General features: G+C 55.1%; 1 protein-coding gene across 4 annotated transcripts in view; it reads right to left on the minus strand.

Moving 5' to 3' along the window:
• The window catches only part of COL27A1 (collagen type XXVII alpha 1 chain), a 153,136-nt gene that overhangs the window by 18,918 nt on the left and 110,423 nt on the right, over window positions 1-23,795 (minus strand). For all 4 annotated transcript variants that reach the window (XM_070375041.1, XM_070375040.1, XM_070375042.1 and 1 more), the window contains exons 35-56: window positions 23,505-23,558; window positions 21,610-21,663; window positions 17,548-17,655; window positions 15,220-15,273; window positions 14,996-15,103; window positions 13,768-13,821; window positions 12,756-12,809; window positions 8,182-8,238; window positions 7,962-8,015; window positions 7,178-7,231; window positions 6,841-6,894; window positions 5,940-5,993; window positions 5,749-5,856; window positions 5,174-5,281; window positions 3,936-4,043; window positions 2,142-2,195; window positions 1,568-1,630; window positions 989-1,042; window positions 811-846; window positions 690-707; window positions 448-483; window positions 167-193 (exon numbers count right to left, since the gene is read on the minus strand). In XM_070375041.1, the coding sequence (XP_070231142.1) occupies window positions 167-193; window positions 448-483; window positions 690-707; window positions 811-846; window positions 989-1,042; window positions 1,568-1,630; window positions 2,142-2,195; window positions 3,936-4,043; window positions 5,174-5,281; window positions 5,749-5,856; window positions 5,940-5,993; window positions 6,841-6,894; window positions 7,178-7,231; window positions 7,962-8,015; window positions 8,182-8,238; window positions 12,756-12,809; window positions 13,768-13,821; window positions 14,996-15,103; window positions 15,220-15,273; window positions 17,548-17,655; window positions 21,610-21,663; window positions 23,505-23,558 (1,371 nt within the window). The remainder of the gene's footprint in view (window positions 1-166; window positions 194-447; window positions 484-689; window positions 708-810; window positions 847-988; window positions 1,043-1,567; window positions 1,631-2,141; window positions 2,196-3,935; window positions 4,044-5,173; window positions 5,282-5,748; window positions 5,857-5,939; window positions 5,994-6,840; window positions 6,895-7,177; window positions 7,232-7,961; window positions 8,016-8,181; window positions 8,239-12,755; window positions 12,810-13,767; window positions 13,822-14,995; window positions 15,104-15,219; window positions 15,274-17,547; window positions 17,656-21,609; window positions 21,664-23,504; window positions 23,559-23,795) is intronic.

Here is a 23,795-nt window from a genome sequence, read left to right on the forward strand (position 1 = left end):
ATACCTGGGTTTCCTGCCCCTCAGTGCAGGGGTCAGGGTTCAGTATGGAGTGAGGAAGGATGGGGCGTGGGCGGCCCTGGGCCAGGGAGGGGTCTGTTGTCATCCCTCCCCCACCACACCCCAGGCCTTACTCCAAGCAGACCGCAGAGGAAGTTCTCCAACTTACGAAGTGGATAGTGCTCCGTGGAGGACCCTGCAAAAGAAGAGGCTGGGTCTGTGTCTGGCAGGGACTGTGTACTGCAGTCCCAGGGGCTGTCAGGAGCTGGGAGGGGCTCTCAGGGCATGAGAGAACCCACCACCCTGGTCTCTGCCTGGCACCACCCGGGCTGAGCTGTACTATCCCAGAGGCCTGGCCTGTGAAGTCAGGGCCAGTCCTATGAAGGCCGCCAACACAGCCTGGGGTCCCACCAGCTGCCCTACAATTCAAGGGGAGCACACAATACCTACCGGTGGGCCGGGCTGCCCTCTGGGACCGGGAGGACCCTGGAGGAAGAGAAGAACAGTGAGGCCCCGCTCAAAGGCCTCTCATCCCCCGACCCCGCCCAGGCCTCCTCCTGAGACCCAGGCACCGTGGCCACCTGCGTACAGATCGAGGTCCCAGGACATGACTGGTCACGGGCAGGAAAGCCCAGAGTGCCCGCCCCCCTGACTCCACCATCCCCCCAGCCCTCACAGCCCAGCCCACTCACCCTCGGACCTTGCAATCCCTGGAGGGGGACAGAAGCAGGGAGACAGAGTTAGAGGAGCAGATTGAGCCGTGCCGCCCCCCTGCCCCCGCCCACCACACTGCCCACCAGCCCGTCCACTCACCAAGTCCCCGCGGCTGCCTTTGTCGCCCTTTGGACCCTGCAAGAAACCATGGCCCAGTGAGAGGGGGCTCAGAGGAGGAGCCCCACTGCCCAGATGGGGAAACTGAGGCTCAGACTGGCTCTAGGTCACACAAACAGTCTTGCCCCAGTGGTCTTTCTGGCCAGCCCCCAGCACATACCTGGCGTCCCGAAGGTCCCAGGATTCCCAGGGGCCCGATGATACCTTCCTTTCCCTAAAGGGGAGAGAAAGGCTTGTGTGTTCTCATCCCAGCGCCTGGGGAACACAGTCACCAGGACAGGAGGGTAGGGGGCAGCCTGAAGGCCCCCAGGAGATGGAAGGGAGACCTCCCCAGGTGGGGCCAGGCTGCACATCTGCTGAGCCCGAGTGGTGTGCGTTACAGTGGGCCATTGGTGGGGGATGGGAGCAGGTGAAAGCGGGAAAGACAGCAGGCCAGCTGGCAGGAAGATCACGAGCAAAGGTGTGGAAGCAGGGTAGGGGGTGGGAGGGAGGTTCGAGAGGGAGGGGACATATGTATGCTTATGGCTGATTCACATCGTACGCAGAAACGAACACAACATTGTAAAGCAATTATCCTCCAATTAAAAAATAAATGTTAAGAAAAGGTGTAGAAACAGGAGGGGAGATAGTGGGCAGAGAAGGCTCAAGACTGAAGGAACAGGAAGGGTGACGTCACCCAGCTGATGGCTGGCCGGCCTCGGGTGACTGACCGTGCTGGGACAGACAGGGGAGGACTCACCATCAAGCCAGGAGGCCCCCGAGGGCCCTGGATGCCTTTGAAACCGACGTCTCCTTGGGGGCCCTGCGGGAGATGGAGAAGGGCTGCTGTGTCTGGGTGGCCGCTGGGCGAGGGCTCCAGCAGCTCCGCCACCCCTGGGGTCTGCCCAACTTTTGCCCTCCCGGTCAAGAGAGGCCTTCCCTGAGAGGCTCCAGAAAGAGGAACAAATGTCCACAATTAGTATGCAGCAGGCAGCGTGCTGGCTCAGCGCTAAATGGTGTAGGTTTAATCTTCATTGTAACAACCCTTTGCTGCTACTGCACCCATTTTATAGATGAGAAAACTGAGGCTTGGAGAGACCAAGTAACTTGCTCAGGCACAGAGCAGATAAACCGCGGAGCTGGGCTTAGAACCCAGGTCTGCTGGAACATTAGGCTGGGAGACAAGGGTGTTCATGCTAGATTCTGGCTGTGTTCCAGCCCCCATTGCAAATGCCCAAGAAATATTTGTGAACAAGAAATATTTGTGCCCAAGAAATAATAAGTGAACAAGCAGGTGGATGGACAGGACCCCAAGAGGAATAGAGAATCTGTACCTTGGGTCCAAAGAGGCCAGCCATTCCTGGGAATCCCATCTCACCAGAGTCACCCTACGGGGAGAACAAGATGAGACAGGGCAAGTGAGGCCAAGATAAGGTGCCTGGCCAGTCGGGCAGGACCCCCAGGCCTGCCTCTTTGAAGGGATATCAGCCACTCCACCTCAAGGCAAATGAATGTGAATGGCTCACAAACATGATGCCCGACAGCAGTGGCTAGAAATGCCAACACAATGTTGAACAAAAGTGGTGTGAGCAGGTATCTGACTTATTTCTGCTCTTTGGGAGAAATAATTTAATCCTTCACTAGGAACTACGATAGTAACTATAGATTTTTCATGACTGTCCTTTATCAAGTTGAGGAAGTTTTTTCTATACCAAGTTTGTTGAGAATTTTTATCAGAAATGGAGTTGGATTCTATCATTTGCTTTTCTTGCATCTACTGAAATGATTAATTGGATCTTCTATTTTAGTCTGGGGAAGATTGTGGGCAGGAGGAGAAGGGGACAACAGAGGATGAGATGGTTGGATGGCATCACCGACTCAGTGGACATGAGTTTGAGCAAACTCTGGGAGATGGTGATGGACAGGGAGGCCTGGGGTGCTGCAGTCCGTGGGGTCACAAAGAGTCGGACACGACTGAGCGACTAAACAACAAATTTTAGCTTGTTAATATGGTGAATTATATTGACTTATTTTTAAATGTTATACTAACCTTACATTCCTGATCTTTTTTTCCTGATTCACTTGATCTTCTTTTTTAAAAAAATACATTTCTTTATTTGACTGTGTGGGTTCTTACCTGCAGCTTGTGGGATTTTATCTTATTTTTAGTTGCAACATGCAGGATTTGTAGCTGTGGCATGTGAACTCTTGGTGGTGCATGTGGGATCTAGTTCCCTGACCAGGGATCGAACCCGGGCCCCCTGCATTGGGAGCATGGTGTCTTAGCCACTGGGCCACCAGGGAAGTTTCAAATCTCACTTGATCTTGACATATCATTCTTTTAATGTATTCTTTGACTGATTTTTCTAAAACAGTATCGAGAACTTTTGTGTCTATACTTCTGAGGTATATTGTAGTCTGAGGTCGGTGGTTTTCTTTTCTTGTAATCTTTGTCTAGCATAGACATCAGGGTAATGCTAACCTCACAGCATGTGTTTGGAAGTATCCCTTCCCTTCAATTTTATGGAAGAGTGTATGCAGAATTGGAATTTTTCTTCCATAAACAATGACTAGAATTTACCAGTGAAGTCATCTGAACCTTTGTGGGAAGTTTTCAAACTATAGATGTAATTTCTCGAATAGATCCAAGGCTGTGTGTGTGCTAAGTCGCTTCAGTCGTGTCTGACTCTTTGTGACCCTGTGGACTGAAGCCCTCCAGGCTCCTCTGTCCACAGGATTCTCTAGGCAACAATACTGGAGTGGGTTGCCATGCCCTCCTCCAGGGGATCTTCCCGACCCAGGGATTAAACCCATGTTTCTTACAGTCTCTTGCAGGGGCATGTGGGTTCTTTCTACTAGCGCCACCTGGGAAATCCAGATTCAAGGTTACTTCAGGCTACTTAAGGTTCTGGTTGGGATGGCCTCTCCTCATTCTTAAGGGACCACTCACATCTCGCTCCTCAGCTTTCTTGCATCCCCTCATCCCTGACTCGGGGGAGGCAGAGTGGGATCTCGTGCCCATGGAGAGGGTTGCTCCGTGCTTTTCACAGTGCAGGAAGATGGCTGGTGGTTCTGCGTGCGTGTGTGTGCATGTGTGGGAACATGTGTGTTCCCTGGGGCTCACTCACCGGCTGGCCTTTGGATCCAGGCTCCCCCTGGTTCCCAGGAAGCCCCATGCCGCCTTCTGTCCCTCGCTTGCCAGGGGGTCCCATCTGCCCAGGCAGCCCACTTTCACCCTTAAAGAAACACACCAAGATGACCAGTCAACGGGAGAAAACGGCTCTAGGAGATGGGGAGGGCAGCTGGAGAGACAGAACAGGGATTCCACCGGGTCGGTAAACATCTCTGGTTGCTGGGGCAACAGGTGTAGGTCTGGGGATGGGGGAGGGTGCTCAAACTTCAGCCTGCTTAAGAAGAAAGTCTCTTTTCTTGTTCTGGCATTCAAGGGCCCACTTCCTGACAGCTCTCTCACACACCGTCTTCACGGTTTCTTCCCAACAGGCCAGGCAGTCGCTACCTCCACTCACACTCTTCCTCTTGTCTGGAACGTCGCCTCCCCTTCTTGCCTCATTTAAATCTTCCACAGGCCAAGGCCACCTCTCCCCTCTGCCCTCTGTCTTTAAAGAGGGTTACAGCCTCTCTCCAACTAAACTTCAAGCTCAGAGAGGGTGAGAGCCTCATTCATTCATCTCAATTTTCCCTTCAGTGTCTAACCCTGGGCTCAGACAGCCTCATGACTGCCTCCCCCACCGAGCAAGGCAACTTCCTAAAAAGATGCCTTGGAGGGTCCCAGCAGCCAGCAACAGCCATTGCCCCACAAGGCCCACAAGAGGGCGCCCACGGACAGCTCAACAAACAGTTGACAACCTCAAAGGCCTGATAGGGGGCAGTATTATAGCTCCAGGGGTTAACTATCCTTTAAGCCAGGAGAAGGCAATGGCACCCCACTCCAGTACTCTTGCCTGGAAAATCCCATGGACGGAGGAGCCTAGTGGGCTGCAGTCCATGGGGTTGCTAAGAGTCAGACACGACTGAGCAACTTCACTTTCACTTTTCACTTGCATGCATTGGAGAAGGAAATGGCAACCCACTCCAGTGTTCTTGCCTGGAGAATCCCAGGGACGGGGGAGCCTGGTGGGCTGCCGTCTATGGGGTCGCACAGAGTTGGACACGACTGAAGTGACTTAGCAGCAGCAGCAGCAAGCCAGGTTCAAGCTTGGGGAGGGACCCCTGAGGAAGTAGAGTCCATTTTTCTCACTGTCCCTGGGACATGGGTGCCCATGTCAGCCCTGTAGTCAGGGTCACTGTAGTCAGTACCAAGGCAGAAAGGGTGGAGGGCGGATAAGAGCATTAACAAGTGTCTGACCTTGAATCCTGGGGGCCCCTGTGCTCCAGGCAAGCCAGCCACACCTGGATCTCCTCTCTTCCCAGCAGGGCCCATGGGCCCGGGGTCCCCGTCATCTCCTTGCTCCCCCTGTGAAGAAAGAGGGCAAAGGAGAATTTTTCATGTTTCAGGAAATAGGCAGCCAAGGAGGCATGGTGACTTCAAAATCCACCAGCGTGGGAGAAGCCTGGTGGGGGTGGAGGTCAGACTCGGGGATGGAGGCCATGTGTGAGAATGGCTGGACCAGTGCGGCAAGAGGACTTGAAGATTCGTGGGTAGGGAGATGAGGGATCTTAAAAACCAGAAGCTCTCTGCCCTGGACAGGGGTTGTCCCTCTGGGTGCTGGCATGGAGGAGAGACAGTGAGACAGGCCATTGTCCAAGTACCACAGAATGAAGCCACTGACCATGCAGGAAACTTCTAGATACGCTGATTCTGCCCATCCAAGTTCCCAAACCTGCTCCTCCTGGCCCATGGCCTATGGCACCCCACATCCCACCACACGCGCACCTCGTCTCGAACAGAGACACCCTCTGTTAACCCCCAGTCCAGCTCACCTGCTGTCCTGCTTGACCATCGCGGCCAGGAAGCCCATCTGGTCCAGCAACACCCTCGGGGCCCTGTCTCCCCACCACGCCCCGAGGCCCTGGGAGCCCCTGCAGGCCCTGGGAGTAAACGAGAAGCTGGTGAGGGCTTCTGGGGACGGCAGGGGGTGGGGTGGGTGAGCGAAAAGCTGTAAGCCACTCACCTGGATCCCCCTCCGTCCTGGCGCCCCAGCCTTGCCTTGCTTTCCCTTTGGCCCCTGAAAAATCAAGGGGCACACGATGGAGGCTTCCTGGAGGAGGCGCAGAACCCAAGGGGCTCCAGAAGGGAGATCCCTCTGTGGCTCAGCCCTGCCCCTCTACCTCGGCATCTGCATCTGCCAATGGGCCCAGGCACCCCCACCCAGAAGCCCAGGGTCAAGGCCAGCCTTGAGACCTGCCAGGTGCGGTCCCTGACCCTGCTCTGGGCCCTGGGCCCTCACTGGGAACCCGGTGGCAGAGGGTCCAGGCATTGGCAACTTCCTGGTGGGAGCTAAGCCCCATGGCTGGCAGGTCCGTGTGATCCTCAGGGGTGTGGGTATCCCGGAAGGGTGAGGAGTGTGTGTGCGAGCAGAAGGAAGGCGTGTGTGTGTGCACCCCTGGGAGGAAGTTGAGGGCAGTGAGACAGCCCTGGCCCAGCCTCAGTGGAGGCCGATCCAGGAGGCCTGGGTGAAGGCAGGAAATTCCCTCTCCACCGCCTCCGAATTCCTCCATGAGTGTCACGCTCCCTGTCTTCCTCCACATGCTCTCACTTCACTGCTCCCAGTTTTCTTTCTGCAGTGCATTGTGGTGGAAAGGGAGGCCAGCTTTGGATACTGACTGCCCGGGGTTCAAATCCCACTAGCTGACTGAATAGGTGGTCCCCCTCCCAGAGGTTCTATGATTGGGACTGGTCATCTCCTGGCCCTCAGGCCCACTGAAGGAATCCTGGCTGGACCACGCCCTGCAGTGGCCCATGGTCCCCTCTCCTTCTCATCACACCCCAGTGCTGCCTCTCACGGGCTATGTGCTTAGGCTGGTCTTTCCCTTCCCAGGGTCTACCTTCCCGTGAGCATCCGGGCCTCTTACCTCTTCCCCTTTCGATCCTTTGGGGCCCGGCCGTCCCCGGGGTCCCGGATGCCCCTGCAAACCAAGGTGAGATGACGCAAGGCAGCCCCAGGATTCTCTCCCGGGGAGGGTGGCCAGTCTCCGCCTGGAGGGGGAGGGGTGGGGAGGGGTTTGGGGGTGCAGGCTCTGGGGGTGCCCCCAGGGTCAGGGCAGGAGAAACCAGAATGGGCTGTCCCAGGCCCTCCCGCAGGGCAGGTCTCTTTAAGCTTTAAAGAGACCAGATCTCTAATTCCCCACTGCTTCTCCACCAGCCCCCCTCTCAGGGCAGGAGGGGGATGGGACAGGAAGCACCACTCACGGGTTGGCCCTGCTGGCCTGGATTTCCACGGAGGCCTTGTACACCCTCCTGTCCCTGGAAGTCAAGCAGAGACAGGTGAAGGGGCTCATCTTGGAGGGAGTGGGGGCCAGGGCAACTGCTAGCCTGGAGGACCCCAAGGAAGCCTTTGTTCTTATTCTTAGCCATGGTTCACTGTCCCCTTAAGTCTCAGCTTCTTCATCTGCAAAATGGGCAGTGGTGCAGTTGGGAAAGAAGCCACCAGCCAGTGTAGGAGACAGAAAAGACTCGGGTTCGATCCCCGGGTTGAGAAGATCCCCTGGAGGAAGAAATGGCAACCCACTCCTGTATTCTCGTCTGGAGAATTCCATGGACAGAAGAGTCTGGAGGGCTACAGTCTGTGGGGATTACAAAGAGTAGGACACAACTGAGCATGAATAAAGGAAAGGACTCCCGCCATCAAGGATGAAGGGTGAAGAGCCTGGGTGGGGGTGGGGGGTGGGGCTGGGTGCTCGTTCAGCCTGTCCTCATTGCTTCTGCTGGGAGAGCTGTTCTCAGTCATAGATGGGGATACTGAGGGTCCTGGAGGGGAAGGGTCTCCCTCCCTCAGGAAAGATCTCGGACCCTTCCCCTTTCAGCATGAATTGAGCCCTTAGGGATGCTTAAAACCTGGGCACTCGTGGTGGCAGGACAGGCCCGTTTCCTGGCGAAGGCCGTTCTAATTCCAGGTTGCATGAAACAGAGGCCAAGGAATGACCTCTTACAACGCTTGCGATGCTGCCAGCAAGTAGGAGCTCTGAATACTTACAGGGTATCCAGGGTCCCCTGGTTCGCCACGGTCTCCTCGATCACCCACAGGGCCCTAAATGAAAAGGACAACAATAGAAGACTGCAGGGGTTGCCAGACCTGGGCCTCCTGGGCCACGCCCTCAGCGGAGCTCGCAGCAGCCTCCCCCTGCTCCCCACACAGCTGGGGCTTGGGGCTCCACCCTGGCAGTGGTCCAGGGGGTGGATGGGGGGGCCCTTACCCGATCTCCAGGTGGTCCAGGGGGCCCCTCAGCCTTGCCGTCCTCGCCCTGCTCCCCCTGCGGAGGCGAAACCAGCGTTAAGACAAACTCCCTGCTCCTGGGGAACTCCAGACACTCCACACTGAGGCCAAGAGGGCCTTCATCAGAGATGAAGAACCCAGTCTACTTAGGGTCACAGACAGAAAGACTGAGGCCAAGAGGGAAGGGAAGACATGGGGTCCAAGGCAGACCCGAGCATGGAAGCAGGAATTCGGAACACAGGACACTGCTCTTTACCCTCCCCTAGGCTGGACTTCCCTGGGGGCTTCCCCCATGGCTCAGATGGTAGAGAATCCGCCTGCAGTGCAGGAGACCCAGGTTCGATCCCTGGCTCAGGAAAATCCCCTGGAAAAGGGAATGGCTACCCACTCCAGTATTCTTGCCTGGAGAATTCCATGGACAGAGGAGCCTGGAGGGCTATGGTCCATGCAGTTGCAAAGAGTCAGGCACGACCAAGTGACTATCACTTTTATTTTCAGGCTGGATACCCCGAGGCCGACACTCTCAGGCTGTCAGCCAGGGTAGCCGAGACTTGGCTACACCTGGCTTTGTAGGGGACCAGCTGCCCAGGCCTTCAACATGGCCCTTCCGGTCTCAGAGCTTTTCCTCAGCTGCGAAATGGGGGTAGTGGGGCAGTGAAGGGGACAATGTTGATACCCAGGGAAGGTGGTAGGGCTTCCATGAAGTGATGCAGAAGTCCCTGCATGGTACTCAGCAGGCAGTGACAATAATTCCAACAGCTGGCAAGCATGAGCACCGACCGCCACAGCTGCACGCAGACACTCAATGAATCCTCCCAGCATTGTCTGTGTGCTAAACCCCTTCAGTTGTGTAGAACACTTTGAACGCTATGAACTGCAGCCCACCAGCCTCCTCTGTCCCTGGGATTCTCCAGGTAAGAATACTGGAGTGGGTTGCCATGCTTTCCTCCAGGGGATCTTCCCAACTCGGGGATCAAATCCATGTTTCTTATGTCTCCTGTATTGGCAGGCGAGTGCTTTACCACTAGCGCCACCTGGGAAGGCTGAATTCTGCCAACAGTCTCACAAAATAGGTGATATTATTCTCCCAGTTTACAGATGAGGACACTGAGGCACAAAGAGGTGGTGTAAGCTGCTTAGCCATTCAGTCCTCAACGAAAGAGCCCCTTTCTCCGACCCTTGCTGGGAGAAGGTGGGCAGAGAACCTGCTTTAGGATGACCCTCCAACTCTTGATCGGAGCCCCAGGGAAGGCCCTGAGCCTCCCTAGGAGGCACTCAGCAGTCACCCACTTGCGGGTCTTGCTCATAAGACAGTTTCTCGTCTGCAAAATGAGATTCTCCTGTCTCATAGCTCTGCTCTGATGATCCAGGAAACAGCGGTATGGTAAGCTCTCAGCACACAGAGAAGAGGCTCTGTAGAAACTGCTGTTGTTGATAATGATAACAGCTGGGAGGATGCATGGCACGGAGGTGGACAGAGAGACAGGGGGAGGAGCAGAGTTTAAAGCCAAGGTCCTTGGGCCATGGCAGGTCACCCTGGGCCCTGGTCCACCCACAGGACGGGTGGCTGGAAGCCATGTGCCAGCTACAAGGAAGGTGTAGGCAGAGCCTGAGGGCTCAGCATGATCTAGCCCCAGATAACTAGTGTCACCTCCCATGGGGGGACATTCTGGGCAGGCGGCTCAAGCCAGGGTACCTCCAAGCCCCCTGGCTGCTGGCAGGGACTGAAGGGGAGGTCTGAGAGGCAAGAGAGAGGGGACAGTCCCGGGGGCTGGAGCCTGTCCCAGGCCCGAATCAGTCCTGAGGGCTGGCGGCTGTACGCCTTGGCCTGGGGCCCCTGTGGCTCCTGTGGGCAGAGACCGAAGGCAGGAGAGTAGGCCTGAGGCCTAGAATCAGCTGTAGCCAGGAAGGGGGGGTGGTGGCTGGCCCAAGAAGCAGGGATTCCCTCTTCTCCCTGACCACTCTCTTTGGCTCCTTGTCCCAAGGCTCCGTCTTTGTGTGAAGGGAGAGAGCTGGACTGGGGGGCTTTACTTGGTGTTTACCTCATGGGTTCTGTGCGCCAGGCACTTCATGAGGCATGTTTCATAGAATCCATGTAACATACCTATGCTGCTGTGACCATTGCTCCCATTTTACAGACGAAGAAACTGAGACCCAGGGAAGGAAGGGTTTTAGCCAAGGTCATACAAGAATCAAAGCAATGATGGGGCCCAAAGCTAGCTATACAGATATCCCCCTCTCCTACCCACCACACATTGTAGCTGAAGTTTGGGGATGCATTTTTCGCACCCCAAGATGAAGCCTTCCATCCCCCTTTCTCCTTGTTCCCAGAGTCTCATCCCATCTCCCAGTTCCTATGGCCACTGCCTTTGAAGATAGACACACACCCCCGAGGGAAGCCCCAAGCTGAACAACATATTGGTTCATTGCAGTGTCTTGTTTCCGACTGGAAAAACAAGGCCTGGCATCAGACAGTCTGAACCCTGGTCCTGCCATACCCCACACTGATCCTGAGCTAGTCCTGCAGTGTCATGGAGACTCTGTTTCTCCCCCTGTCGAGTGGGGTCCGGACACCTCCGTGCCAGCGTCATGGTGATGAGTGTGAAGAAATCCTGGAGAGGGCGGTCTGCCCCGGGGGTCTCCCCCAGGAACCTGCTCTTCCTCCCTCCCTAGTGCCATCCCGCCGTGACTAGTGACCATTCATGTGGTGGTGGTGGTGTTCAGTCGCTCAGTTGTGTCCAACCCTTTGTGGCCCATGGACTGCCGCACACCAGGCCTCCCTGTCCTTCACCATCTCCTGGAGCTTGCTCAAACTCATGTCCATTGAGTCAGTGATGCCATCCAACCATCTCATCCTCTGTTGTCCCCTTCTTCCGTCTTCAATCTTTCCCAGCATCAGGATTTTTTTTTTTTTTTTTCCAATGAGTCGGCTAGCTCTCTAGGGCATCATTCCACAGCCCCTAGCTCAGAGATGCTACTGCTAAGTTGCTTCAGTCGTGTCTGACTCTGTGTGACCCTATAGATGGCAGTCCACTAGGCTCCTCTGTCCCTGGGATTGTCCAGGCAAGAATACTGGAGTGGGTTGCCATTTCCTTCTCCAATGCATGAAAGTGAAAAGTGAAAGTGAAGTCGCTCAGTCTTGCCCAACTCTTAGCGACCCCATGGACCACAGCCTACCAGGCTCCCCTGTCCATGGGATTTTCCAGGCAAGAGTACTGGAGCGGGTTGCCATGCTCAGAGATGAGAACATACTAAATATTAAATCATTATAATAACCATTATAAATCCATAAACACCTGTTGGTTAGCAGATGAATGACTGAACGCAAAATAACACCATATAGAATCAGAAAGTGCATCTGGCTGACGCATATGTGATGTCCTGCTTAGCTTCACATGCCCGAGGTACCCATCCACTTCACAGATGAGGCAGTCAAGGCTTGGGGAATGCTGGGGCCCCCAGCAGACTCAGGGCAGATTTGGGTCAGACTCTAGCTCTCGCAGGCACAGGGACTGCCTCCGGGGCTGTGGACGGCCCAGAGTGAAGGCACCCTCTTGTTTCAGGCTTCGTGTTAGCCCTTTCTGCACCAGCCCTGGCAGACCATGAGGGCCGAGGAGGGACTCGGGGTCCTGTGTGAGGCTTGTGCAGCTTCCTGTGGGATGTGTCAGAGCCTGCGGCCCACTCTGGTTGCAGAGCTGTTCTTCTCCAAGCAGGAAGAAGGGGCCAGCTGGATGGCAAGCTAGGCCAGGGTGATTCACTCAACAGCGGGATGTAGTTAGTGGGGAGCTGACTCGGCAAAAGAAAGGAGGCTTGGGGAGCCGGGAACAAGGAGACCGTGGTGGGCGGTGGGGTGGGGTGGGGGGGCGCCTGATAGGAGCCTGTTCCTGCTGAGCCATCAGGGGAAGAGGGAAGAAAGGAAGGAAGGGACTCCGCTAATGTAGGACCCAGAGACTTGGGTCCTGGGCCAGCTCGGTGCTGTCTCAGAATGTGACCCTCAGACTTGTGGGATCCACATCCCCACCTACACAGTGGGGAGGGGTGCGGCCATCAGCGAGGTTCCTTCTACCACTTCCTGTCTTCTGTTGAATCTGGAGCCAAGGGGTGGGGCCTGGACACACCTTCCCTCTGCCTGGGCGGTTCCTGGTCTTGAAATGCTGGTGCTTCTCACTTTCCATCCCAAGCCCTCCCCTGGCTCTCACCAGGTGACCTCATTCACTAGTGAGGCTTTGCCCCCACCCTCACACAAGTGACAGATGGCACCCTTACGTCACTGATGTCCATTTCCCCTGCTCAACTGGAAGCCCCAGAGAGGCAGCAACTGTGTCCACTTTTGCTCTGGTGCCAGGACACCCAAGACACCTGTGCTAAATGTAGGTCTAATGACTCCTGCCTGAAGGCCACAGCCAGGGTGACACTGGCCTCTGGGCTGGCCAGGGTATGAACAGGGGTGAGCCTGCCATGAACCCACGCTAGCCCAGCCTCAGTGGCCCCAGGACTTGGTCCCAGTGGCCCCAGATATGAGAAAGCAGTTGCCACCCAGGACCAGACACCCACCTTTTCACCCTTTGGTCCAGGAGGTCCGAGGGGTCCCATGATGCCTTTGTGTCCCTGCAAGAGGTAAGACGGCAGGAGGTGAGAGCACGGGGGAGGGAGGAGTCGGGAGAAGCAGAGGATGAAGGAGAAGAACTCAAAGATGGAGACACTCTGGGCTGTGCGATCAGGTCCTGGCTCTGTCCCAACTCACTGTGTGCCTCTGAGCAGGCTCTGTGCCTCTCTGAGCAATGGCCACCTGGACATGCCATGTTGGCCCCAGACACTCCTCTGAGGGGTGTTTGCTTGAGTGGCTGAAGCCTCTGCTCAGGCGTCTTGGAGCAGACCTGGGTGCAGTTCTCAGCAGAGCCCCTAGGTGTGTCCTCCTGGGCAGAGGCAGGAGGCAAATGCTTGCCTCAGCAGGCTTTCCCAGGCTGGGGTGAGGCCTGAAGGTACAGACTCCCACCTTGGGCTCCCAGCACCCACTCTCCAGCTCCCCTCTCCTTTGCCCTCTGCCTCTCCTCCTCTCCTTGCTGCTTCTCTTTCAGACACTGGATCCCACCATCAAGCTTCAGAAGCCATCGGGCCTTGCACACACATTCTTTTGGCTCCCCGAGCCTCAGTTTCCCTTTCTGAGCAAGCCGCATGCCTCTCTGAGGCCTCACCTCCCAGATGTCTAACATGTGTTTGGTTTGGCCGCCTCTAAAGGGTGGGGGTTGCCAAATTAGGATGCAAAAATGGGCTCCGACCCACCACTTCCACAGAGAGCAGTTGCAAAGTTCAGACACGAGGTGTGTGCAGCACCCACCACAGGGAAGAAGGACTGAGTGAGGCCAGGGATTCAGGGGGGCTCTCTGTTCACCCCAGCCCTGTCTGGCCCACTGCTGGTCTGCGGACCCAGGTGTTCCTGGGCACGAGGGAGACTATGAATCTGTGTGGCCCTCGGCTGGGAGGAGGTGGGGGCAGCAGCCGAGGCGGCCTGAGTCCAGGCCTGCGGGGCAGAATTCCAGAAAGCAGGGAGGTCAGAGCTCCTTACGTCGTAACCAGCCAGTCCCGGCTCTCCTTGGGCCCCCATCCGTCCTGGAGCACCCTGTGAGGGGAGAAGACCCCCGTTGGTACCCAGTGTGACTCTCACAGAAGGAACGCGGACACTGTCTCTCCCACAGGCTCCCGCCCAGTTCAGCCCCGCAGCCTGGCACGTCCGCCCTGCTCAGAACCTGGTCCGGAGACCGAGGTGGAAAGCAAGCGACTCTCCAGAGCACTTCTCCTCCCCCAGCCATTCCCGCTTCCAGCTCCAGTGGTTTAGAGAGCCAGTTGCTAAATTTTCCCCACTTTTGTGAGCCAATTATTAAATAAAACCATGATGAAAAGTTAAATTATATGAACTTACAGATAAATCAATTATATTAAAAACACAGATGATAAATATCCCAAACTCATCCCTTCCTAATTATTTTACTACATTTTGTTATTATCTATGCTCATGAGGATATTTTTGTTGATTGAATCTGTGTGGCAGAAACACTGTTATCCCTGGGTAGCCAGTATCTGAAGGGGAACAGTTCCAGGACCCCCCGTGGATGTGAAACCCTGGGGATACAGACTGACACTACCAGCTAATGGAGCTTTCTCACACATCCCCTCCAAGTCTGCATTCAGTGACATCATGCTGGTAGCTGGAAGTCGGCTACCGTGGGAGCATTTACACCACGGAATCTTGCAAATGCCGCGAACAAGCACAACTGTTTATCGGCGCACATCGGCCGCTCAGAGATGCTGTGCCAGCCTTGTCTGCCCCTTCCCTCGGTTCCTCTTGGGGTCTTCCTCCTGCTGCAGTGATCAAACCCTTAAGGGGCCCTTCCTTCAGGGCCGGCCAGCAATGGGCTGGACCACCCTCAGGGTCACCCAGGAATCTTCAGTAGCTTCATCCTGCCCCCTGGGCGTGAATCTATTTCCAATGGGAAAAGTCCTTGTCCAATAAAAATACCCTCAAGGGTCTGGTCCCTTCCCTACACCCTGACAGCAGGACTTGATAATCAGGGGTTATAAAGGGCTTCAGAAGATCCACAGACTCCTTCAAATGGCAAGAAATTCTGTGCTGTATGTATTTTACAGGGGGAGGGGCGAGAGCTTCTGTAGGTCCCCAAAGGGATCCACAATTCCAAAGATCTTTCTGGAGGGCAGACACAAAGTCAGGTGGGCAATGCTTTCCTCTCTGCCCTCGGCTCCATGACCCTCACCCCAGCCACCCAGACAGTTCTCACCGTTGGTCCCAGGCTGCCCCGGGACCCTTTAGGGCCTGGGGTGCCAGGGGGTCCGGGGTCTCCAGGGACGCCCATCTCACCCAGCTGTCCTTGGTAGCCCTTGGCACCCTGCAGTGGGGGAGAGACAGGGTATCACCAGGTGTCCGCAGAGGGGAGGGGAGGGCGGGAGCTAGGGGGCAGGCGCATGGCCCGATTCAGGTGGAAGGAGGAGGAGGGGTCCCTACCTTGGCTCCCATCCGGCCCTTCTCGCCTTGCTTCCCTGGTTTTCCTTCAGGACCCTGAAAGGTAAAGAGGGGAAGAGAGAAAAAGATGAGCAATGAGAGAAAACTGAGGCAGATCCACAGATTTGCAGAGCACTCACTCCCCAGGCAGACTGCCTGGGCTCAAACTGATTCTGCACCCAATGCCCATGTTTCCTGTGATCCACATCTTTGCCAAGTGGGGGCAGAGGTGGTATTGGCCTCACAGAGCTGACAGCCCTGGGCTTGACAATCTCAAGGTCCTTTGCTCCTCCAGTAATTAAATACAGCATGGCCTCAGTCACGGGCCAGGTACTGTATCTGAACTCTGCATCATGTTTTGGGCGATTCTGGCCACAGGGCTGGGAGGAAGGGACTGTTTATCCCACGTTAGAGCTAAAGAAACAGTCTCGGGGAGACGGAGACCCTGCGGACACAGATCACCCAGCTAGGTAGAACGAAATGCGGATTCTTACTTTCTGGGACACCCCTTTTCCTAAGCAGGTCCTGTCTGGGCAATTGTGAGTCATGATTACAGGAGCTGGTGGCATCTGCCAGTGGGCTGAGGTGACTGCAATGGCTGATTCCTCATCAGCAGGAGGAGTGAGTCAGGGACAAAGAATGCAGTCCAGGGCCAGGGAGACGGGAGTCCCCCCGGACAGGGCAGCCTGCTGGCCCCCTGTTCCGACAGGCCCAGCTCCAGCTGGGAGCACCCCAGTGGTGTGGGAAACCCTGAGTAAGGGTGAGAGCATCCAGTGGGCTGGGACTGCAGGGCCAGAATGAAGACATTTGCTGGGCTCCATCCATATAGATATATTTCTGGAAAGGCCCCGATGGCTCATAAAATTCTATTTTTAAATCCTCCACTGTTTCCAGGCCACAGAGTGGGAGATTTCTGTTCTGCGGCCTCAATGCCAAAGACACTCAAATACAGGCCTCTCATCACCTCTGCCACCCTACGCACACACAGTCTGGCCCCAGCGAACCTCCTTCCAGTCCCAGCGTCTGAGAGCTGGCAGTGACCGCAAAATATGGACAGAAACACTGCAACCCCACCACCGACACCATCCCCAGAGCCACGTCACACCCCTGCCTTGGCCACCACCATCACCAGCGCATCAGTCCCGCCACCATCATCAGCCCCGCCATCCTCACCACGACCATCATCACTATCACGACCACAACCGCCATTATCGACCCCCTGTCACCATCACCATGACCACCATCCTCTTCACTAACATCAGTACCATCCCGTCCATCATCACACACCAACACCGTCATCACTTCTACCACCAGCATCACCAGCATCACCAAGCCCATACCCACAGCCACGCTGACCCCTCCTCACCGCTGCATCACCACCATCCCCATCGTCGTCACACCGCCACGCCCACCACCGTCATCCTCACTGTTGCTATCACCACTATCTTCATCAGTACCATCACCACCCCCCCATCATGACTACATCATCCCACCACCAGCTTCAGTCACATCTTCATCACTACCATCACCACCCCCCCATCATGACTACATCATCCCACCACCAGCTTCAGTCACGTCTTCATCACTACCATCACCATCCCCCGCATCATGACTACATCATCACCACCACCAGCTTCAGTCACGTCCTCCTCCATACTCATAAAGATAATTTGCTACATTTCTAGTTCATTTTATAAAGTGCTTTCCTATCCAAAGTTTCATCAGTTCTTTAGACGAAAAATCCGCGGCTCAGAGAGAGGCAGTTCGATGTGCCTAAAGTCACAGTGACAGTGGGTGCTCGAGCCAGAACCTGGCCTTCGGGCTCTGGGTCAGGGCTATTTCTGCCCCACGTGTTTCTGCCCATTCCACAGTCATGATGCTCACAAGTTCACTAAGAAAGAGCTCCCGGAACACTGGAACTCAAAAACAATTTCAGCACACGTTCTTCCAAAGCCTTCATCATACCAAGGGGTGACCCAGAGCGGGCAAGAGCAAGTGAAGGCTCACGCAGCAACCGGACCAATGCCTCTCCTGCTACTTTCAGTGTGGCTGAATGTGGGGGCTGAGCAGGATGAGTCAGCAGGGTCCAGGTTTGTGTAGGGCACAGCAGACAGACCAAGGAGAGTGACGTTATTCCTGTGGGCACTAGGAAGGTACGGAGGGACACAGCCAGGTTTGTGCTCTGCAAAGTGCTCCAGTGAAGGAAGGACAGACGCACAAGACCCTTTGGTGGCTGCTGTCCAACGACCTCCCACCCAACCGCCGGAAGGCACGAGTGTATTATTCTGACCTGGGAGCCACAAATGCTGGCACACAGCTGTGCACACTCACCCGGACGCCAGTGATGCCAGGGGGGCCGGGGGGCCCGTCCTCGCCCTTCAGTCCCTCTTGGCCCTTCTCGCCACGTTCACCGTCAGGCCCGGGGTCACCCCTGTCCCCCTGGGGTGGAAAGACATGAGGAAGGAAGACAGAGAGAGAATAAATTAGTCACCAAGTCCATCAGAGGCGCCAAACCTCAGGGCTCCATTGGGATGTCCAGAGCCGACCAGACCCTGGATTCCCCTGATGGCTCAGCCAAAAGGGTCAGCCTGGCACAGACAACACATCTGTTGTACATGACATCGTCCAGGGGCCCTGCCTAGGCCAAGGAGTGGGCCAATCAGAGGGAAGAGAAGACCTCGACCACGCCCACCCCGTGCAGTTTACAGGAGAGGGTCAGGCTGGAAGGCTGAGATGCTTTCTCTCCAGCCCTGTAGACACACTGGGAGAACAAGAGCCTTAAAAAGCTTAAGGAAATTTTTATAAAGGAAAAAATTCAGCCGATTCAGTCTCTCGGAACAAACTCTTTCCATGTTTCTGAGTTGCGTTTTCAACCCTTGTTTACACAAAACCATTTACAATAAGTAACAAGTAATAGTTTCAATGGCTACATACCAGGTTCAGAGCTAAAACAACTGTTCCAAAGCAATGAAATTAGTAAATTTAGCTTTAAAGGCTTAATCCAACTGGACTGCATGTTTCCATCTATTGTTTTTTTTAAATGTCTTATTCCATTTACTGAGAGTAAGCGCTCCCTTTGCTGTCTGCTCTGCGCAGCTCTCGTTCTCACTGGTTGCAGTACATTTCCTCTGTCGGGTGGGTGGCAGCGAATGCTTACACGGCACTTGTCATTTCAGGCCGTGTTCTAGCAGGCCGGGCTGTGCCACGATGGGGCTCTTGCCCTTGGGCCCCGTGAGCAGAGCAGGTGCAAGGGCTTCAGTACAGGCAGATGTGGGGAGGGGCAGGGCAGCAGGGGCCTGTGGCCGGTCTGCAGGTGGCTGAGCTGTGACTGGACAGAGAAGCCCCCGGGGAAAGGGTATGAAGCCACGGTGGGGAGGAAGGGGTGGGTGGAGGAGCAGGATTGGAGAGGCAGGAGCATCTTTGCCAGTTTTGTTTTCTGGCACCACACTTTACGAGGGACACTGATAGACTGGTGTGGGTCCAGCAGAAAGAGCAGGGTGCACCAGGGCAAGCAGCCGGAACTTGGGAACCAGAACGCTGAAAGCAGTCTGCAGGCTGGTTGCGCCAGGGCCCTGGGCTCTGGGTGTAGGCAGCTGGGGCCCAGGATGGCTGGGGAAGTTTCTAGCTCTGGTCTGAGAGGATGCCCCAATGAGTGGTGGTAGGGGGCGATCCAGAGACGACACAGCTGAGGGAGGCAAGAGCCAAGCTGGGGTGTGGGCCAGTGCAGAACAGATCTGGGCACCAGGAGAGGGTTGAGCAGGTGGGTCTCTGAGGTCCCTTCCCACTGAGATGCTCAGATTCCAAGCCCAGCCTGGCATGGAGACAAGGCTGGCCCTGACAATCCTCCTGTGGATGCTCTTGGCTCCAGGATTCCCCTTCTGGCCTGTTATCCTGGCCACCTGCTCTCCTCGCCCTCAGAGGCAGAGAGCCTGTTCCAGGTGGCTGGGCTGGCTTTCTGGGAGGGGCCCTAGCCTGGGCCCTGCAGGGGCACTGGCTCCAAGACCTACCCAGACCCCCAGAGCCTGGGTTCCCACACACCCAGTGGTGGATCCCATGCAGATAAGGCTCCGGGAGTAAAGGACTAGGGTCCCAGAATCCAGGACATCTGTCAGGGCTCAGAATAACCTTTACAAGTTGCCCAGCTCAATCCTCGATATTTACAGATGGGGAAAATGAGGCCTAGAGACAGGTAGAGACTTCCTAACGCCACACGTGAGCTCACGGCAGAGCACAGGTAAGACCCTGGGTTCTGGTTCTTCTCACTCCAGGGTTCTCTGCTCAGGGGACAATACCTCCTCCCCCGCTATTGGATTCAGATCTCAACAGCTGTTGACTTGGGCAAGTTTCCTCATTTGCAAAATAAGCACCAAAGTGTTACTGTGGGGAGTGAAGGAGATAATCCATGTAAACAGCTTAGCATAGCATCTAGTGCCCAAGCGCTGGATAAACGTGAGCTATTAGTAGGAATCCCTGTCATGGTTGCCACCATCAGCAAACTCAAAAGAGATAATCAGCATAAATGATAAAGTGCTGTGCACGTCTGAGAGGCTGTTTTCGCCATGAAGGTGATGCTCGGACAAACGCCGTAAAGGAAATAGATTCTCTCCTGGATTCATGCAAAGCCCAGGAAGACACTGCGTGTGTGCTAAGTTGCTTCAGTCGTGTCTGACTCTTTGCAACCCCGTGGACTGTAGCCCATCAGGCTCCTCTGTTCATGGGATTCTCCAGGCAAGAATACTGGAGTTGGTTGCCATGCCCTCCAGGGGATCTTCCTGACCCAGAGACTGAACAAGGGTCTTCTGCATTGCAGGCAGATTTCCCATATGAGCCGCCAGGGAAGCCCAGACACCACACATCTGCACAACTATTCCAGCCCTACGTAGAATTGGCTTTGGAGGGAGTGGAAGAGGAAGAAGTAGGGCCCAGGAGCCACCACAAGTGAGCAGGAGTGACTGTGAGGTGCCCAAGCCTGGACGACCCCCTCCCACCCCACCTCAGCAAAGATTCCAAGGAGACGTGAGGCGGCTGCACAGAGGTGAGGGAGGCCCCCACACACCATTCCTTGCTTTCCTCATCTGTCAAATGGAGGCGGTAATGAATCCAGCCCGGAGGGTTGCTGGGAGAGTTAAATAGCTTAATTCATCTAAAGCTCTGAAGGCAGGTGACGCAAGTGTATGAGTGTACAAAGCATTTTAGCCAGAATGTTCATCAGCATCATCGCGATTCACGCAGGCACTTGTCAAAGAGTGTGGGGAGGCCATCAGCTGCTCTGGGTCTCCGGAGCCAGACCCTAGGATGCAGCAGGGTTGGAGGTGAAAGAAGGCAGATGGACGGCAGACAGGGGGCGCTCTCAACCTTGCGAGCAAACGGCAGGCAGCTGGGGAGCCAGCCGGGGCCTGTCACCTAGGCATCCTGGGGACAGGGCAACGCAGGCCCAGAGAAGGGGGTGTGTATCTGAGGTCATAGGAGAATCAGTGGTGACCGAGGGAATCCTGGGATGTGACACTTGGAAGCCTGGGCTGGGACAGGTCAGCCCTGGGAAAACCCACCTAACAACAGTTTAGGGCTAGGTGAGGGGTGGGGGCTGCAAAGACAGAGAGCGATGCCCACCTGCCCTGGGGTTTGGGGGAGCCCTAGCACCTTCTTAAGGCCCCAGCATCTGTGGCTGACAGATGAATCTCACCAGCAGGGCTGAGATGGGCCCACATGCTTTGGTGCCAACGAGCCCTGGGTTTGGATTTTGGATTTTCACTCACAGGCATAGACTCTGGATGCACACACCTCAGCCTGAGCCCCAGTCTCTTCACCTTTAGAACAGGGGCATGGTGCAGAGAGGTAGCCGACTCTCAGGTCTTGCCTGTGCCACTTACTAGCGTGTGTCCTTGGACAAGTTGCTTAACCTGAGTCTCAGTTTCCTCATCCAAAGACAGGACTTACCCCATAGCACTGATCTAAGTGATACATACAAAGGGCTTAGTGTATTCCCTGATAGTCTGTGCCTATTCCTCCAGAAATAGTGGCTATGAGTCACGGATGGTGATTATTCTTCTGATCTTTTAAGATGTCTGGAAGATAATAGATATTAAAGCTTCTGGCCTGGTACCACCTTGAGCCAAGAGAAGCTGCAGTTTTGAGGAGAAAGGCGGCAGTGAGGAGTAGAAGGTGGGGTTAGTCCCCAGTCCGTGAGCAGGGTAGGGAGCGGGCGCCGAGCAGGGCTTACCCCTACACAGCCTGCGCTCCCTAGAAGCTGGAGGACTGATCTCGGAGTTTATGAGAACACAGTGCTTCTGGGGGAATACCTGGGTATTGGATGGGATGGCAGTGGGGCCAGAGGCAGAAGGCAGTTCCAGAATATTCCCTCTCCCCCAGACTCTGCACCAGAAGGACACTTACCTTCAGCCCGTCAGGCCCTGCAGGGCCACTGTCACCCTCGAGGCCTGGCTCTCCCTGGAAAGGGTAGTAGGAAAGATGAGGAGACATTATTGGGGAGGGGGTTCCAGTGTGATTTTATTTCCTCCCCCACACTAGAGCAAGACCCCAACCCTGATCTCCTCTAGTAGTGCCCCAGAATGTCTGGCAACAAATAAGCAGTGGAGCAGACCCCCAAGCCACAGCCTGTTCTGTGTGCAGGCTGGGGTGGGGCAGGGGCTACCCAAGATAGAAAGTACTAGTCCTGTGTCCAGGTGGGCTGGCTGGACTGGGGAGGTAGTGAAGCCTACTGGTTGAACAGGCTTTGATGTCAGACCTCAGTGCCCCCACTGGGCTTCCCATTCATGGTGGTCTGGCCACAAACAACCTTCTTAGCCCCCATGGGTGTCTGTTTCCTCATCTGAAAATGGGCTGATACACTTTCTTTAAGGGTTCCTATGAGAGCCAGTATAAGCATCCCACAGATGTTGTCTGTTAGATATATTCTTCTGGGAATTTGGAGTGAGCCTTCATAAAACACCTTGGTGGAATCCCATTTCTCAGATGAGGAAAGTGAGGCCATTTCTCAGACTTTCTTGCCAGCAAGTTTAGGAATGATACCAAGCCCCTGAATCCCCATCTGACCTTCAGCTAGGTTCCCTGCTCGCCTTTCTGGCTCCAGAGATGCCTCTGGATGTCTCGGGTCTCTAACGGGCTGTCAAACTGTCTGTGTCTCCCTCTGCTTGTTCATAGCTGTTCAGCATCTGAGCTGAAAGGGGCCTCAGAAATCATCAAATACAGGGATGGTATAGACGGGACAAGGGTATAGATTCCATCCTTGCTGTGTCCATGGCAGGCATCACTGGTCAACCTACTAGCCATTCCTCTTGCGTCCATGGCAGACATCATTAATCGATCTACTAGAATGAGGCTTCATGAGGACAGGGCCTTCTGTTACTCACTGCTGTGAAGTGCCTGGCACACAGTGGGCATCAAGTGAGTGCACGTCATGCTCTTTCCTAGTGACCCCAGATGGAGCCTCAGGATCCTGCTTAACACAGTACTCCAAGAAACTATACTGCTCAATTTTCAAGGCCTTCTTCCCTCGTTTTACATCTTAGCTCAGTTTGTGGAGCCTCTTAACTTTAGGCAGGGAGTAGTAGGAGGCATTGGAAAAAGGCACATATGAGAAACTGGATTGGGTGCTTGGTGCCTGCACTAACCAAGCCCTCCACACTAACTCTCTCTCACTCCTGGGCCCCACCTTCCCCATCCGTAAGGTGCTAAAGGATGCTTGCTCTGTATCCCTCACAGCACCCAGAGTCCACTTTTAGGCAGGGACCTTATAATTCAAGCACAGGACATAGACAGATGGGTGCAGAGATGTCCCAAAGCTTCTCAAAGGAAGCCAAGCTCTGTGGGTTTATTTTGGTAAAAGGAAAGATAACCTTCCACGTAACTTTCCATGGAACAGGGTGATAACAGGTGTTTGTCAATAAAAACACTTGGAGGTCAAATAAGTTTGGAGATTCTGGATCCCCACAAAAAGAACCCCCAATTTCTTGGTTGCAGTCCTTCTCAGAGCCTTGAAAATGCTCCCGCTAACCTGTAAGAGGGAACACCGAGCATGCAGAATCTCAAACATTTTGACCACAGAATGCTTTTCTCTGCAGAGCACCTCTGCATTGCAGAAATGCTGGCCTGCCAAGAGGCAGGCTGGATGAGGCTGCAGAAATTCGTGGTCTGTTTGTACAGCTGAGGAAACTGAGGCTCAGGGAAACTGAGGCTCAGGGAAGCTGAGTAAAGGCCCTCCCTCCACCAAATACCATGGGGGATAGGGAAGGGGACTTTCCAGGGAGAATCAATTTGCTTTGACTTACCCGCTGCCCAATGAGGCCCTGCTCCCCAGGGATGCCCAGAGGCCCAAGGTCACCCTAGGAGAAGCCAAACACAAGTCCATGGGTAGGAGGATAGGACCAGCCCAGCTCTCACCCCACCTTCTTGTTCTCATCAGTTCTGATGTGGGGGAAGCAGGGGTGGGCCCAAGTCTTCTCCAGGACTAGAGAGAAATTGTGAAATGCCAACCACAGCCCCTGTTCCCAGTAAGCCCTGGGCATGTTCAGGACCACCACTAACACCACCATCACAGCTTAGCTCACACGTACAGCCCT

Source organism: Bos mutus, chromosome 8 (genome assembly GCF_027580195.1).
Source record: "Bos mutus isolate GX-2022 chromosome 8, NWIPB_WYAK_1.1, whole genome shotgun sequence".
NCBI lineage: Eukaryota > Metazoa > Chordata > Mammalia > Artiodactyla > Bovidae > Bos > Bos mutus.